General features: G+C 57.3%; 1 protein-coding gene across 3 annotated transcripts; it reads left to right on the plus strand.

Annotated features, from left to right (window-relative positions):
- Positions 1–207: 207 nt before the first annotated feature.
- RIPOR1 (RHO family interacting cell polarization regulator 1) lies at positions 208–16,444 on the plus strand. 3 transcript variants are annotated; one of them, XM_047789868.1, is made up of 22 exons: positions 208–342; positions 8,207–8,333; positions 8,451–8,603; positions 8,759–8,837; positions 9,541–9,564; positions 9,663–9,716; positions 9,859–10,011; positions 10,113–10,176; positions 10,260–10,303; positions 10,380–10,505; positions 10,955–11,103; positions 11,177–11,306; positions 11,389–12,879; positions 12,963–13,084; positions 13,929–14,061; positions 14,312–14,447; positions 14,583–14,744; positions 15,009–15,167; positions 15,307–15,503; positions 15,595–15,678; positions 15,794–15,884; positions 16,027–16,444. In XM_047789868.1, exons 2-22 carry the CDS (start codon positions 8,230–8,232, stop codon positions 16,122–16,124), a joined length of 3,753 nt encoding a protein of 1,250 aa, XP_047645824.1. In that variant the 5' UTR covers positions 208–342; positions 8,207–8,229; the 3' UTR covers positions 16,125–16,444. The 3 variants fall into 3 exon arrangements, with proteins under 3 accessions (XP_047645824.1, XP_047645822.1, XP_047645823.1); XM_047789866.1 differs by lacking the exon at positions 208–342 and adding an exon at positions 6,338–7,377; XM_047789867.1 differs by lacking the exon at positions 208–342 and adding an exon at positions 6,338–7,377 and having other exon boundaries at positions 12,966–13,084.
- The last annotated feature ends 877 nt before the right edge of the window (positions 16,445–17,321 follow it).

Below are 17,321 nucleotides of genomic sequence, written 5' to 3' on the forward strand. Positions count from 1 at the left end.
CCTATTCCCGCGGATCCCGATCCGAGCGCAGACAACTCCCACTGCTCTCGCGTCCTCCAGGGTCCCGCCCCGTAGGCTGGTGGCCGCCGCCGGCCACTGGCCTGCCCCGTTAGGCGAAAGGGCGGAGCAAGCCGTGGGCGCCTCCAGGGGTGCGGGAGCCGCTAGAGGGCAGGGGGTGGGGCCCAGCCGGCCGGGGGAGGAGCGGGGCGTCTGGGCGGCGGGCGGCCGAGCAGAGGGAGGGACGGGCACCGTCGGCGGCAACAGCGGCAGCTGCGGCGCGACCTAGCCGGGCAGTGACGATTGCACGGAGAGCGCGAGGTCCACGCAGCCCAGCGCAGCCATGTGAGTGTCCCCGCGATTTCCGGGGGCCGCGGGCCTGGCAAGGGCCTGGCACGGCGGTTCTGGTGTTTCCCCCGCCAGCGCCGCCGACTTAGTCCCGGATCTGCTGCCCCGGCTGCGGCCCTGTCCCACATCGCCCCATCCTCGGGACCCAGGCCGCGCGGTGTCGTTCCTCTCCTCTTCTTGGGCACAGAGGACGCCCACAAAAGCCGCCGCCCGCGGGCCTGCCGCACCCGGCGCTGCCTCCTTCCTTCCCACGGCAAGGCCCAGGCGGCCGGTGCCCGGGGCTCAGGGGTGGGCCAGGCCTGGGTGGGCCCTTGGCGCCAGCTTGGGCCCTGGCAGATGCTTTCTGGGAGCCCCGCTGCCCTTGCCGAAGGAGAGACCGAGCTGGGAATGGGGAGAGGGCATGCAGGCCCGCCTCGGAGATGAGCTAATTTTCCTGGCCTCACCGGCCCGCCTAAGCCGCTTTGGAGCCAGAGCCGAAGTAGCCGATCCCGATCTTGGTCCGGGCTTTTCCTCCAAATCTAGCACCGCCAAGCCCAAGAGAATCGCCCCCATACGGTGGGATAACAGACCTTGTAACTGGAAATGGGAGGCTAGTGTGGTGACTCTGCAAGCAGGCAGGCCTGGGCACCTTGCAGAACTGGTTTGGGGAAGGGGCTGCTCACCCTAGGACTAAGGGGTTGGGGTGAGCCTGGCTTCAGCACCCTCTGTCCTCCTTTCCCAGTGAGGCCTGAGTCCAGCCTTTGAGTCTCACTCATCTCAGCCAGTTCTGGGTTCCTTCTAATATATGTCCAGGCTGGCTGGCCAAGCACCTACTGTGTGCAGTATATATAACGAAAATGGTGCCTTGGGGGCAATCTGTGAGGTTTTGCCTTGGGCCTGCAAACCTTCTGAAGAGGTTTACTGACAATCTGGCAGATGCAAAAACGGGTCCAGAGAGATTAAGTAATATTCTGAAGGTCACACAGCTGGTTTGGAGAGAGGAGGGAATTAGACTCAGATCTGAATTCTTGCCCCTCTACTGTCCACTTCTGTGGCATAGAGGGTAGATGTGTGGGTTGGAGGGAGAGATGAGACTTGAGAGTAAGGTACAAGACAGTCCAGAGAGACAAGGAGACTTAGCTTCCACTTCAGCCCTCCCTCCCTGTCCTGGGGCTTGTGGGTCAGCCGCTGGAGAGGGATACCTGAAAACGGGTGGGGGTGGGGGGAGCACACAGGCCGCTGGGCTGGGTCCTTCCCGGGTGGAAAAGCAGGAGGGGAGGACGCGGCTGAGTCACTGCGGCCCCTCGCTGCTGCAGCTCGGACTAGCGCCTCTGCCCGGCCCAGCCTGAGGAGGCCACAGGGCTTCCAGTGCGCGGCAGTCCCGGGAATGTGACCAGCTGACCAGGGAGGGGGCCGGCAGGAAGTGAGGCCACCCAGCCGCCTCCGCCCGGTTCCGGGGTGGGGGGTCCCAGGCCGCACCGCGCCTTCCTCCCGGCTCCGGCAGCTGCGGCATGACGTCAGCAGTCGGGTTTGGGGCAGTTGCCATGGAGACGGGGGGCAGGCTCTGTGGAGGGACCCCATTCTCCCTCAGGCCGCCCCTTGCCCAGGTTATTTTTAGCGTCTGTTTACCTCCCTCCCCGGCGGCCGCGCGGCGGGGCGGGGCTGGATGGGGATTCCCGGGAAAGCGGCTGGCCGGACAAACCACTGAGCCGGGCAGCACAGGTGGCAGGACCTCCTGCCTCACACAAGTGCACCAGTTTTGGTGTGTAGAGCGTACTGGGAGCAGCAGGATCTGGGGCTACGCACACAAGATGCCAGAGATCCATTCCCAGCTGCTGGCCATGCTGCAGGCCCCATTACCCTTGAGACCTAGGTTCTTTCCCATGTCCAGAACAGACCTCAGGGCTGGCATGAGTCCAGAGCCCTGGCTCTTATACGCCAGAATCCCCCTCCAGTTGAGATAGCCCTCTCCCGAAGCTCTCTCCCTTCCCCCACCCCCAGCGGGGAGATCCTGCCTATCCACCCGCTGGAATTGTCACTCAGATTAATATTCTGATGGTCATTTGGGCCAACAGTTATACATCCTGGTCTCTGTGACAGAAGCCTGGGTAGATAAAGAAAATTGATGGGGCAGTTAGCCTATTGAGTCCAGTCTACCCACTTAGTTCCATAACCCCAGGGAACCCCCACCTGTCCCTGGGAGCACACCCTCACTTGCTGATATAATCAAAAAGTAAGGAAGGGAAAAGGAAAGTTGTCTATGAGATAGGGGAGTTAGGGTGGACACACTTGAAATCCACCCCTCCAAAAGCTCAGGATCTACCTGTGTCTGGGCCACCCAGTTCACTCAGCCCCCAACTCACACTCAGCTCCTGCCCTCTTTCTTCACTTTGGTGCAGGGCACAGAGGCTATGGGAGTGAGCAAAGTAGACAAGCCTCAGCTCCCAGAGTTCACAGTCTGGTTGGAAAACAGACCCTAAAGGAGAACTGATAACTGAGTTATGTGGCCTCAGGGATCAGAAAGAGGAAGCTATGAGGTGCCTAAAAGGGGGAACCAATCCGGGGCAGGCTTCTTGGAGGAAGAAGTTATAGGCTAAGTCTTGAAAAAAGAGAGGGAGCTGGTCAGGCTGAGAGCAGTGGGAATAGGTATTAGAGCAACAAGGGCTGCTGCTTAAATCCTGAAGAGCCTTACAGATGTGGAGAGAATTCGCAATAGCTACAACAGAAGGAGCGGGGCCACCAGAGGACTGTGAGGGGAGGAGTGGTTGAAGATATATAAGGGAAGGGACAGAGTCTGAAGGTCTTTCGGGTCATGTTGGAGAGTCTGAACTTCATCCTTGGGGCAGAGGGATACTCATGGATGTTTCAGAAGGGTTAAAATAGAGGGATGTTGAAGACTTAGAATCCCGGGGTTGGACTGCCTGTATTTGCATTCTGGCTCTGCCACTTACCAGCTGTATAATCTTGGGCAGATTAATAATTACTAATAACAGTAGTTAATATTTGCTGTGTGCATACAATGAGGTACTATGTCCACTCCAACTTCTGTACCCCACGTATAATTCTCTCTTCCCTTAACACTCCTGATAAAGGAAGTATCTCATTTCATCCTCCCAGCAGCTCTGGGAGAGAGAGTTGTTGTTATTATTATTGCTGTTATCCTCATTTAACAGATGGGTGTCTGCAGCCCAAAAAGGTTTAGAAATGTCTTGCCCAAAGTCACACAGCCAGTTAGCCTCAGGTTTCTCATCTGTGAAGTGGAACTAATAGGACTTAACCCACAGGGTTGTTTCCAAAATTAAATGAGAGATGTTTGTTAATTAAGCACAGCACCTGGCATAGAAAGCACTTGGTATGGGACAGTTTTTAGCATTGTCAGCTGACTGGAATTTCAAGAGGGGCAATGTTATTATTGAATAAAGAATAGATCATAATTCCCATTGTGGCTCAGCAGAAATGAATCTGACTAGCATCCGTGAGGACACAGGTTTGATCCCTGGCCTCGCTCAGTGGGTTAAGAATCCAGTGTTGCAGTGAGCTGTGGTGAAGTTCGCAGATGCAGCTCAGATCTGGAGTTGCTGTGGCTCTGGCGTAGGCCGGCGGCTACAGCTCCGCTTCAACCCCTAGCCTGGGAACCTCCATATGCTGAGGGTGTGGCCCTAAAAAAAAAAAAAGGAATAGATCATTGTGGGTTAGCATGGAGACAGGAGGGAACCAATCAAGAAACTGCTGTAGGGTTGTAGATGAGAACTGGTGATGGCTTGGTCTTGAATTCTAGCTATGGAAGTGGGTTGGGTGGGCAGAGTCCAGAGACAGCAGGAGTGGGTGGTTGAGTAGGTGTGGGGGGTGACAGAAGCTGAGGGATCTGGGATGATTCCTAGTTTCTGTCTTGAACAACTGGGTAAATAGAAGATGGGGCTGTCATAGAGAGGTATAAGACTGGGGAGAGTTGGGTTTGAGGAGGAAAGTGGTGAATTTAGCTTGGGGGACTTCAAACTCAGTACATCCTTAATAACTCACTCCAAATTGTCACTGAGCTTTGGGGGAGGTATCAGGCAGACAGTTTAATAAACAAGACCTAGCACTCAGAACGATTTGGACAATACAGAGATATGGAAGCTGGCAACATTTAGATGGCATTGAGCTGCAGGAGATGTACCCAGCCCACGAGTGGGGAAGATGAAGCCCATTCAGGGATGGGGAGAAAGATCATCTGTGGGAAAATAAGATATGCAGCCAGAGAGAGGTGGAAAGCCAGGGGTGTGTTACCTCTTGAAATTCAAGAGAAGGAAAGGCTCACTACACAGTGAAAAGCTTTCCCGAGATCAAGCACCATACGGACTAAACACTGGACCCTGGATTCAGCACCACGGAGGTCACTGGTGACCTTGGTGACTAGTCCAGACCATTCAGGGGAGTGCTGGGTACAGAGGCTGGACCAGGGTAGAAAGAGGAGTGGGTGAGTGTGGAGAAGAAATGGAGGTAAACATCTCTTTAAGCTCTGAAACTTGGCCAAATAGGATGAGGGGTGGGGTAGCTAGAAAGAGACTGGGAGTCCACAGAGGGGTCATTTCTTTTTGCAGTTATTTATTTAAAGCTAACTTTATACTGAAATATAATATTCACACAGAAAGCATACATGTCCTAAGTGTACAGCTCAATTAATTTTCACAAGGGAACACACCCATGTAGGATCAGAAAATAGAAGCAGATTAGGAAAACTAGGACGTAATCAGTACCCTAGAAGCCCCTTAGTGCCCTCTTCCAGTCTCAGTGTCTACTCCCCAAGAGTAGTGTCACTGCTATTAATAGTCGCTGTTATTCTGACTTCCGTCACCATAGATTAGTTTTACCTGTTTTGAACTTCATATCAAGGGAATCATATATATATCCTCTCTTGTGGTGTGAATCATACATATATCTTCTTCTTTCACGCAACATTATGTCTGTAGGATTCATCCATATCGTTGCATGCAGTTGTACATTGTTCATTCTTTTCCTTGTATAGCATTCCATTATCTACTGATGGGCATTTGGATGGTTTCCAGGGTTGTTTTCATCTTTCATGTGGGAGTGGCTTGAACTCATCCTCCATGGGAAGAGAGAAGTGGCTAGGGCCATACATGAGGACTTCTTGTGTGGGAAATGAGAGCCTCACTGAGGTTGAGATTTGCTCTTTTCCAGCCCAGCTGCTGTGCCAAGACCTCTGGCAGCTCCCACCAGCCTGTGTGTAGATGCAAAGAAAGCAGGGGTTTGGGTTGCCCAGGGTTGGTTTCTGCGAGGTAAGAGAGAAGCCCAGGGAATTCTCTTGTGGTGCAGCGAGTTAAGTATTCATCGTAGTCACTGCAGGAGCCCAGGTCCCTGCTGGGGTGTGGGTTTGATCCCTGGCCCAGGGAACTTCCACAAGCCGCGGATGCAGGTGGGGGCGGGGGGGGGGGGAGCCCAGGGTGCTGGGGATATTGGCAGCAGGTGAGCAAGCTATAGTGGTAGCTTGTGATCCAGCCTGGGGAGAAGAGTATGCAGAGAAGGTAGGGAGTAGAAGGTAGGAGAGGCAGAGAGAGAGGAGGCAGAGAGAGAGGAGGCAGAGGCAGATTGTGAGCTCTGTGCAGGGTGATGTCTATGCAATTCCAGCTGTATCTCCAGCGACTCGCATGGGGTTGTCACTTAGTAAACGGTTGAATAAACGAGCTGAGGGCTCAGGAGGTCGGTCTGAGGTAGAAGGCAGGTGAGGGTGATGGAAAGAGCCTGAAGGTTGTGGTCAGTGTGGTTCTGATTTACAAAAGGGGCATTCCAGAGCCAGGTGATAAGTCTAGGGTGTTCCCATGGAGGGTGACTGCTGGAAGCAGAGAGTACAGTGTTGGATGGGCACCCCACAGGAATGCATAGTTTCCATTGTAGGGTGCACAGCGCTCAGTCTTCAAGGAGGGAGGGGGAGATAGCATTTCTCAAACTAGGATCCTTGGGGCATCTTGCATCTGAATCTGTAGGGGGGTGGTGAGCCGGCTGGAAATGCAGACCCCTAGGCACACCCCAGCCTCTAGGGGAGAAAGTAAGCACAGAATTGAGCAACAAGGAGCAGGAGTGTTTATGGGGTAGGGGAGCACACAGACCCTCTGAGGGGATGGGATGCCCAGTGGTCCCTGGCTAGATTTAGATGGTAATTTTCAATAAAGAGATACTGGGGGCCAGAAACAGTGAACACCAAGGGGATTCAGCCCTTGTGAACTGGGGGCCAGAAGGATGCAGTTTCTGCTAGAGAGAAGGCCCTGGCTGGGCAGTGGGGACATGATCCTCTTCCCTATAGCCTGTGGGTGACTGAACATCCCATCCCCTCTGTTGGCAGAGGGATGGGGGTGGTGCATGGGGCTCTGGGATTCTCTGCATCCAGTTCCTTCTCCTTCCTCTCCCGGCAGCAACATATAACTTGGGGTTGATCCAGCCCCCTAATTTTAGCCCCTCTTTCTTCTCAGCCTCCTAAACTGCTCATGCTCAGCGCCCTCTGCTGTCCTTTGGCACTGTCCCTCCACTCAGCACCCCTAGCCCTTTCTTCTATTCTCTCAGCCCCCACTCTTTAGCCTTCACACACTCAGAACTCCAACTCTCAGCACCCCTCAACACCTGCTCTAGGAGCCTCCTGTGCTAACTGCACCCAGTTCAGCCCCCACTCAATGTCCTCACTCTATTTATCCCTCCACATTCACCACTGCGCTCGACTCCCTTTACCCATATTCCTGATCCAGCCGAGAAGACCCCCCCTGAACGAGGGAACTCCCAGTCACCCCTCCCAGAGGCTGGGCGGGCCGAGGCCACGGTGCTGCCCCCCTAGTCCCGCCCGTCCCGCCCCATCCCGGCGGGCTGAGTCAGGCGGCAGGAACTGGGCGGGGGGCGGCGCCGGGAGGAGCTTAAGTCCGAGCCAGAGTCGCTGGGAGCAAGCACAGAGCCCAGCCGGGCCGGCACCGAGTGGCCGTGGGCCGGCGTGGACACGGGGCGTGGGCAAGCACGGGTCTTGGCCGGGGGGCTGTCCTGGACTTACCATGAGCGCCAAGAAGAGAGGTAGGACCCGGCCTGGGGCTGCGAAGGCTCCCGGGCTGGTCTCAAGGGGTGCGGGCCGGTTCCTGGGAGGCTGGGGCTCCTTTCCTCGGATTGGTGTGGGGATCTGCGGAGGATCCCTTCCCGCTGAGGTCACGGGTGAAGGTGGCAGTCTGTGACTCAGTTTCCCGGTTGGAGTCACAGGAAAGTGGAGGGGGCGGGGCACTTCTCGGCACTGCCCCCCACCCTGGGAATCCCCCGGCCCTGGGCGCCAGGAGGGCTCTGGCGTCTGGGCGCCTTGGAGCGGGTGGGGGCTGGAGGGGAGCAGCTTCCGTGGGGCGGGCGGGTCTCGGGAGCCGAACCTGCGCAGGCCGGGCCTGCTGGGCAGCTGCGCTGGACTCAAAGCACGCACCCCGCCCCGCCCCGTGACCTCCTGCGGCCTCTCGTGGTGCGAGCGCGGGAGCTCCTGGCCGACTTGGGGGGAGGAGGTCAGGGGCCGGGCTGGGGAGCCCGCCCCGCCCCCGGGTAAACAAGCGCTTCCGCACATTCTTCGCGCGCCCCTCCCCTTTCCTGCCCCTTCCCAGCCGGGGGGAGGGTCCCCGTGCGACCCCCCCCTTCCTGCCCCTCGCGGCAGGCGGAGTCTGCGCTTCTGCAGGAAGTGGGGGCCGAGCTGAGGCCACTCTGAGTCCGAGACCGAGTCACCCGCGGCCGCCCTGTCATTAGCGCCAGGGCCAGTGGGGTTTTCGGACTCCAGGCGCCAGGCGGTGCTCAGCAGGACTGAGATCCAGAGGCTGGGCCGCGGGGAGAGGGCTTCAAGGGCCCGACTGGTGCCGGACACCCTCGCTACCCGCAGGGAGCCCCGCGCGGACTCATTCCATGATGTCCCTGTCGGTACGGCCGCAGCGCCGTCTGCTCAGCGCCCGGGTCAGTAGGAGCCAGTCCTTCGCAGGCGTCCTCGGCAGCCAGGAGCGGGGGCCCAGGTACGCAGCAGAGGGGGCTAATGGGATCAAGAGTGTTGAATGGGTTGGAGCTGGGTGTGCAAATGAGGGCTTGGGGGATGCCTTCTTGCTCCTTTCTGAGTACAGTCTCTTTTTTAGGAGCTTTCCAGCCTTCAGTCCCCCGGGACCCTCACGGAAGCCCCCAGCACTGTCCCGAGTGTCCAAGATGTTTTCCGTGGCACACCCAGCCCCCAAGGTCCCACAGCCTGAGCGGCTGGACCTGGTGTACACTGCACTCAAGCGGGGTCTGACGTAAGCAATGCCCTCCCAACCCCTTGTCCCCAGCCTCATCCCGTTTTTGCTAGCAGGAACCTTCCCCAGGCTCACGCCCTTTTCTCCCTGCTTGTTCCCTGGGCATCTGGAGGCAGGAGAGGAAAGCTAATTCTTGTGGTCACCCCTTTCCTCAGGGCTTATTTGGAAGTGCACCAGCAGGAGCAGGAGAAACTCCAAGGACAGATAAAGGAGTCCAAGAGGAATTCCCGCCTGGTGAGTGAAGGGTTGGCATCCTGTATGCCCAGGACTCATGCCCTTTACTCTTGTGTTGGGGGTTGGGCAGGGCCAACCTGGGTGACATCGGGGCTGTTTTCTGGGGTGATTTAATCCAAGTATGACTAGAAAAGGGGTTATCAGGAAAGGCTTGGGCGGTTTCTTTCAACTTTCCCAGGCTGCACACACTTTCTGCCTAGGACCCAGTGCCTGCCCATGGGAACGTCTAGTGATGGGGGTCAGAGCTCACAGATACGGACAACAGGAGATTATATTGTAGTGGTACTGAGGGAAAGCCATGGTTCTTTCTGGGGAAGAGGTCAGGGCTTCCCAGATGAAGAACCGTTTCTGCCGGGTGAAGCGTGAATAGGAGTTCCCTGGTAGAGGGAGCCATGCATAAGGCGGCACAGAGCTCTTTTCCTAAGGGTTGTAGGAAAGACGGTGGTCCACAGGAGGGTTCCTATGGAAGTGCTAGGGGGGAGAGTACTGGAGCCGTCTTGAGGACCAGATTTGTGACATCAGCACCAAAGACAAGGCATGTGGGAAGGTAGGTTGGTCCCTGCTTTGACAGAAGTGGCTGTGGACTGTGGTGTGAGAGGAAAGAAGGCTCTGAAGGAAAGGAGCTAGATGGGTCTGGGTGAGCAAGTGCCCCTGCTGGAGTACTTTCCCTGACTCCTAATGCCCCTTTCATCTCTTCCCACAGGGCTTCCTTTATGACTTGGACAAGGTGAGTGTATAGAGAATGGTGTTGGAAGAGGTTGGCTCAGAGGGTGGTGACTCAAGGGTCCTGGGTCTCACTCTCCTCCTAATGCACCTCTCCCCCAGCAAGTCAAGTCCATTGAGCGCTTCCTGCGACGGCTGGAGTTCCATGCCAGCAAGGTACTTGTGCAGCCTGCATGGGTACTTGCGGTGTGGATGGGGGAGTAGGTATCATAGGGCGATGGGATGACGCTCCGCCTTGGGAGAGCAACCCCAGTAGTGAGTCTCAGTACCCTCTCTGCCCTGGCATTCACCTGCCCAGATTGACGAGCTGTATGAGGCGTACTGTGTCCAGCGGCGTCTCCGGGATGGTGCCTACAACATGGTCCGAGCCTACAGCACCGGCTCCCCAGGGAGCCGTGAGGCCCGGGACAGCCTGGCTGAGGCTACTCGGGGGCATCGTGAGTACACAGAGGTGAGGGATGTGTACCTGTGAGGTAGAGGCACAGGATATGGCAGCGCTGGTGAGAGGGGACCGGTTCTTGACCTCCTCCTGTCCCTGCCCATCCCCCCCAGAGTATGTGTGTGCTGGAGAGCGAGCTGGAAGCACAGCTGGGCGAGTTCCATCTCCGGATGAAAGGTACCAAGTGGTGAGGCAGGCTGGTGGTGGGGAGAGGGAAGTGTTGGCCTGAGACCCCTCATCTCTGTCTCCCCCACTCCCAGGGCTGGCCGGCTTCGCTAGGCTGTGTGTAGGCGATCAGTATGAGGTAGGAGGAGAGCAGGGAAGGGCTGGGCTGGCAGGGTGGCAACACAAGGGCTGCCTCATCCTGCCTCTTCCCTCAGATCTGCATGAAATATGGGCGTCAGCGCTGGAAGCTACGGGGCCGCATTGAGGGTAGCGGAAAGCAGGTGTGGGACAGTGAGGAAACCGTCTTTCTTCCTCTGCTCACGGAATTCCTGTCTATCAAGGTGATGTCTCTGCCCAGGACCACAGGACAGCATGATCCTGTGCCTCCATGACCCTGTGAACCCCTTATGACCCTCGAGACCCTGAGACCCTTAACCCTGTGACCCCCACTGGTTGCATGGCTCCATGAATGTATAACCTCTTAACCTTCGTGACCCTGTGATTTTCTTATGACCTTCTGACCTTGTGAATATCTGACCCTGAACTCCCATGAGGCTGTGACCTTTACAACCTCAATGACTACAAATGTAGATCTCTGTGATCCCTGTGTTCCCAGGCTGCTTCAAGCCTCCATGACTCCTTACCTTGAGAACTCCATTCCCTGCAACTTCCTCATGGCCCCATCACCCTGTAACTATCGCATAACATGTATGCATATTCAGACCTCTGATTTCCCACAGTCTCATGACCCTTACACCTTTGTGACTCCACCATGCATTCTTGGTTACAGGTGACAGAACTGAAGGGCCTGGCCAACCATGTGGTTGTAGGCAGTGTCTCCTGTGAAACCAAGGACCTGTTCGCTGCCCTACCCCAGGTTGTAGCTGTGGATATCAATGATCTTGGCACCATCAAGCTCAGCCTGGAAGTCACATGGAGGTTGGTGGGACTGAGGGGCTTAGGGACAGGGCTGAGGCTTGTGGTACCTGCTAAGAGCCTCTTTCCTCTCCAGTCCCTTTGACAAGGATGACCAGCCCTCAGCTGCTTCTACTGTCAACAAGGCCTCCACAGTCACCAAACGCTTCTCCACCTACAGCCAGAGCCCACCAGACACACCCTCACTTCGGGAACAGGCCTTCTATGTGAGTCACATCCCAGGCTCAGGCCCCACTCCGCCAGGGGCTTCCTGAGAGTGGTCCTGAAATATCCTTTCCTCTCTCTCAGAACATGCTAAAGCGGCAGGAGGAGCTGGAGAATGGGACAGCGTGGTCCCTGTCATCTGAGTCTTCTGATGACTCATCTAGCCCACAGCTCTCAGGCACTGCCCGCCACTCCTCAGCCCCCAGACCCCTGGTGCAGCAGCCCGAGCCTCTGCCCATCCAAGTTGCTTTCCGTAGGCCTGAGACCTCCACTTCTGGGCCCATGGATGAGGAGGGGGCTGTGGCCCCAGCCCTGGCCAATGGGCATGCCCCCTATAGCCGGACTCTGAGCCACATCAGTGAAGCCAGTGTGGATGCTGCCCTTGCTGAGGCTTCAGTGGAGGCTTCTGGCCTAGACAGCCTAGTCTGGGGACCTAACCTGCCTGTACACCCAGATCCCACCCATGGGGAGCATCCTGGTCCTGTCCCTCCTGCCCTGGACCCTGGCCATTCCGCCACAAGCCCCACTCTCAGTACAACAGACCCTGTCCCATCCGCACACCTAGACTCAGTTCACAAGGCCATTAATTCCAGCTCTCCTGAACTTCCAGACCCCACCCACAGCTCCACCTCTAGTGCCATAAGCCCTACCCATAGTGCTCCAAGCCTCACTCACACCACCACAGGTTCTACCCACAAGCCTATTGTCTCTCCCCTCACCACTGCAGGCCTTACCCCCAGTACCACAGGCCCAGTCCAGACCACCACAAGCCCTACCCACAAGCCAGTGCTTTCTACCCTCACTCCTGCAGCTCCTACCCCCAGTACCACAGGCCCAGTCCAGACCACCACGAGCCTCAGCCACACTGTTACAAACCTGACACACACTGTCACAAGCCCCATCAACAAGCCTATGGTCTCTTCCCTGACTACTGCAGGCCCTTCCCCCAGTACCACAGGCCCAGCCCTGACTACCACAAGCCCCACCCACACCCCTGCAACCCCTGCTCACAAAGCCAGCATGTCAACTCACCCCACTAGAAGTCCTACACCCAATGCTGAGGGCCTAGTCCAGACCACCACGAGTACCACCTGTCCTGTCACAAGCCCAACCCTTATAACTGTAAGCCCTTCCACTTTTCTAGATCTTGCCACGCTCTCCAGCCCCTCTGCAAACACAGACCCCACCCTCCCAGGCACCGACTCCCTCTCCTGTAGCTACCCTGCCTCCACTCCCTGCTCTCAGGCAGATCCCATAGCCTCCAGCACTTCCCACCCAAGTCCTACCTGTTCCAGTTGGGAACCCCTCACGAGCCCTTCCCCAAATCCCCCAGAAGCCATCTGTCAGAGCCCAGGTCCCCCTCCTACACCCCTTACCCCTGTGCCCCAGCAATCAGATCCTAGCCTGGCCACGGCTGCCCAGGTCCCACTTCCAGGGGCAGCCAGGGGGGCTGGGGACAGGAGGCTGGAAGAGGCACTGGGGGCTCTAATGGCGGCCCTAGATGACTATCGTGGTCAGTTTCCGGAGCTGCAGGGCCTGGAGCAGGAGGTGACCCGGCTGGAGAGTCTACTCATGGTAAGGAGACCTGTGCTGGGCTGTGGCTGTACAGGGAGGGCAGCCGGGCATGGGTGGCAGAGCTGACTCCTTTTACAACCCAGCAGAGACAAGGCCTGACTCGCAGCCGGGCCTCTAGTCTTAGCATCACTGTGGAGCATGCCCTGGAGAGCTTCAGCTTCCTCAATGAGGATGAAGATGAAAACAATGACAGTCCTGGAGATAGGTGAGAGGGGCTGGGTGAGGGGGGAGAGGGGAGGTGAGTGCCAGGTGAAGGAGGCAGATGAAGAGGAGAGGTGGAACACGTAAGAGAGCAGTAAGACTGCAGATGGGCGGGAGGGCATGGACTTGCTGGCAGGTGTGTCTGTGTTCACCCCTCCCATGTACTCTGTGTGTGTCACTGATGCCCATGTTTTCAACCCTGTCTGTATTCTCAGTGCTTCCGGCCACCTCCCTCCTCACTCCTGCAGTATCTGTGTCCCCTGTCAGTCCCTATCAGCTCCCGAGCCTCCAGCTCCTCCTCTCTTCTTTGGCCTTACCTTGGACCTCCCCTATGAACGAGCCCTTTCTGTGCCTCCCCTTGCATCCTGGGTCCCTCAGCATCAGCCCCCTCTGCTCGACACTGGCTTTCCTGGAGAGCCCAGCCCCCTGGCTCTCTTTCCTGGAACAGTGTTTGCCAATTCCTGGTTAAGAGTCATGTTCAGCCTGTCCTCCCTCTGCTGCCAACAGGCTACAGCCCCGTACCAGCCCCAGCGGTCCCCTTGAGCCACAACCCCTTGCAGTCCACATTGCTTAGGCCATCCCACCTGCAGCCCTACTCCCACCCAGCCCAGCACCAGTGGTCCTAGCAGTCCTAGCTGGAGGTGGCCCTGGGCAGACTCTGGAGAGCCCTCTTACCATCTGCTCGTCCCAGCCTTTCCTCCTTCTAGAAGTCCTTCGTGAACTTACCCATTGTCTGTTTGTACATCATCTGCTCTTCCATTCTGGGATTGTGGGAGCTTAATAAAGATACACTGGTGACCAAATGGTGATGTGTGCTCCTGGGGCGGTTGACCCCATTTTTCTCTCAGGCCCTCAAGTAGCCCGGAGCCTGGGGCTGAGGAGAGCCTCGACTCACCTGGTGCCCGGCCCCTCAGCACAGAGTGTGTAGCTCTGGACGCTGCCTTGGTCCAGCACCTGTACCACTGTAGCCGCCTCCTGCTGGTGAGGCTAGTAGTATTCCCCTCCACCCTCTCCTTGTAGCCCCTTGTCCCGGGAGCCCTGCATTCCAATCTTGGCCCTCCACACCTCCTCTGAGTCCCCACGCCATATCTCAGGGCCTGGCTATTGCCAAATGGAATACCTCACACATTCTGTGTCCCCTAAGCCTCTCCCAATGCATGCTGGGACTTGTTCCTGGTCTCTCTAAGCTCTATCTGGAGGCCTGAGTTACTTGGCCATTCCTATTCTTCAGAAACTCGGCACATTTGGGCCCCTGCGCTGCCAGGAGGCATGGGCCCTGGAGCGGCTACTGCGGGAGGCCCGAGTGTTCGAAGCAGTATGCGAGTTTAGCAGGCGATGGGATATCCCTGCCACCTCTGCCCAGGAAGGTAAATGCTGTGTGGACTCAGGCTTATGTCTGCCCCAGAGTTCCTCCCCTGCCCTTTGCCATCTACACACCTGTCACCCCCCACCACCCCCCATGCCTGCTTTTGTTGCTGACAGTTTTGTGCACCTGCTCACAGTGGTGCAGTTCTCAGCCTCTCGGCCTGGCTTCCTGACCTTCTGGGACCAATGCACAGAGGGACTTAGCCCCTTCATCTGCCCTGTGGAGCGGGTGCTTCTCACCTTCTGCAATCAGTACAGCGCCCGTCTCTCCCTGCGCCAGCCAGGCTTAGCTGAGGCTGGTGAGTGGGCTGCCTCCCTGCCCCCTCTGCGCTCCTTTCTCAGCTCCCCAGTGATGGGACCTCAGGGAAAGCCAGGTCCTCCTACACAGACTTGCTGAGCTGAGCACTGTGAAGAAAGCGAAGGTTTATGCCTCAGCACAGACGGGCCCAGATGGGTAGGATCTGGATGGGGGTCTCTGAACCTGACCCTGGGTTGGGAGCTTTTTTCCCTCTAAGGGCCCAGATCCAGCCAAACCTTGAAGCCTGTGGCCCTGCCTCCCACAGTGTGCTTCAAGTTTCTGGAGGATGCCCTGGGGCAGAAGCTGTCCCGGAGGCCCCAGCCAGGTCCTGGAGAGCAGCTCACCATCTTCCAGTTCTGGAGCTATGTCGAAGCCCTGGACAGCTCCTCCATGGAGGCCTATGTGACCGAGACTGCTGAGGAGGGTGAGGCAGTGGCCCTGGTCACAAAGTGGCCTGACCCTGTGGGTTGAGGACCTGCAGGCACAAAAGTCCTTACCCCAGGAGGCTCTTTGCCCACCAGCTTGATCCAACCGACACCCCCTTGCCTGGTTCTTTTTTTCAGTATTACTGGTGCGGAATTTGAACTCAGATGACCAGGCTATTGTGCTGAAGGCCCTGAGGTTGGCACCTGAGGGGCGGCTTCAAAGAGATGGGCTCCGGGCCCTCAGTTCCCTGCTTGTCCATGGCAACAACAGAGTTATGGCTGCTGTCAGTACTCAGCTCCGGAGCCTGTCATTGGGCCCTGCCTTCCGGGAAAGGGTAAAACTTGGCCAAGGCTCCCTTGGAGGGCAAAGGTTGGGGTCCCAGGCTCCCAGCATCTGGCTGAATCTGCCTTCCCACCCTTACTCAGGCCCTGCTGTGCTTCCTGGACCAACTTGAGGATGAGGATGTGCAGATGAGAGTAGCTGGCTGCCTGGCCCTGGGCTGCATCAAGGTGACCCCCGCCAACCCACTCACCCTTCCTCTCCCGCCCAGCTCCCCAAGCCCTGGGTCCCGAGCCTTTCCCACCTGCTTCACCGGGCCCACCTCAATGCTCTCTCCTCGGGTAGGCTCCTGAAGGCATTGAGCCCTTAGTGTACCTGTGCCAAACAGACACAGAGGCTGTGAGGGAAGCTGCTCGGCAGAGCCTGCAACAATGTGGTGAGGCTGGGGAATGGGAGATATGGGTAAAGTTGAGTTCTGGAACATCTTGGCTGCTGGGAGTAGGGGTGAGATGCGGTCAGGGGTGGGAGGACAAGGATGGGGCTAGGACCACCCCTGACCTTATCCTTATCCATTACAGGGGAAGAGGGTCAGTCTGCCCATCGACGGTTGGAGGAGTCACTGGATGCCCTGCCCCGCATCTTTGGGCCCGGCAGCATGGCCAGCACAGCATTCTAAAGTTCCCACCCACTGGCCCCCAGTGCCCCTTCCCTCCCACTTTTAGGGCTTACGAGGCACTGGCAGGGAGGGTGAGGGCTGGCTCCAGACACCCCTCCCTCACAGATTCTTATCAATGAAAATCTAATATATTCTTCTGTTGTCCTTGGGGTTGGTAGAGTCAGTGCCGCAGTCAAATGCCTCCCAGCCTCGGCTCAGCACACTTGCCATAGATCAGTGTCCCGGGCCCGGCCGCCCTGCCTCTGCCCCACCACTTCCCATGGTTTTGTATTTTATTTACAGAGTTTTACAGAGAATAAAAAAACAAAATACCTTTCCTACAGAGCCTGGACTGGTGCACTCCTGACCTGCTCCAGAACCTTCTGGCTATGGCCCTTACTGACACTAGTATGTCCACACTCCACCCGTGACAATGGCATGTGCTTTGCCCTGGAAATGTGGGTGGAAGAGAGCCCCAGAGACTGGAACTAGGCTGGAAAAGAGGGCAAAGGAAGAGGGTGGTGGAGTGTTGCTGACGAGGCCCATCCTGCAGGTAGGAGTGCCCAGGGCCTGGAGGCTGTGGGGCTAGGCTGGAGCGGAACCATGGAGTTGGCCTATAGCAGGCCCACAAAGGGTGCCAGTCTTGGGAATGGGTCCCTAGCAGCCAGCTCACTCTGCCAGGAGGCGGAGGAAACCCCCAGGAAAAGGTGTGTGGGTGGCTGGTGCTTTTGGCCACCAGGGGGCAGCAGAACCCCGTGAGGAAATGCCAGGCTTCTGGGTCTTGGCTTCAGCCTTGGCAGCTTCCTATGGCCAGGGCTGAGCACAAGAAGCTCCTAGAGCACTGGGTGGTTGAAAGGAGATTCTTGTAGAGGGGAAGAGCTGGGGCCTGGGAGGGAGATGACCAGGTGGCTGCCTTGTGACTCTAAGCAGTAAGCCCTCCCTCTCTCTCAGCCACCTCTTTGTAATGACAAATCTGACTGAACCCTACAGCCTCCCACAGCCAGTAGACCTGGGCTGTTTCAGGAAAGAGGGCTCCCGTGAGTTTCTTAACCCCAGAAGGTTAAGAGTTCAGTGAGAGGAACCTGAGGGTGAGGTGGCAGGGCTTCAGGAGGACAGGCCTGTTCCACGGAGGGCTTGACGGAGGCCTGTACTCAAGGCTGGAGGAACAGGTCTTCCATCCTTCCCCTCTCCCTCTGGAGCTTCACTATCCAGGGGCAG

This window comes from Phacochoerus africanus, chromosome 8, assembly GCF_016906955.1.
Source record: "Phacochoerus africanus isolate WHEZ1 chromosome 8, ROS_Pafr_v1, whole genome shotgun sequence".
Lineage (NCBI taxonomy): Eukaryota > Metazoa > Chordata > Mammalia > Artiodactyla > Suidae > Phacochoerus > Phacochoerus africanus.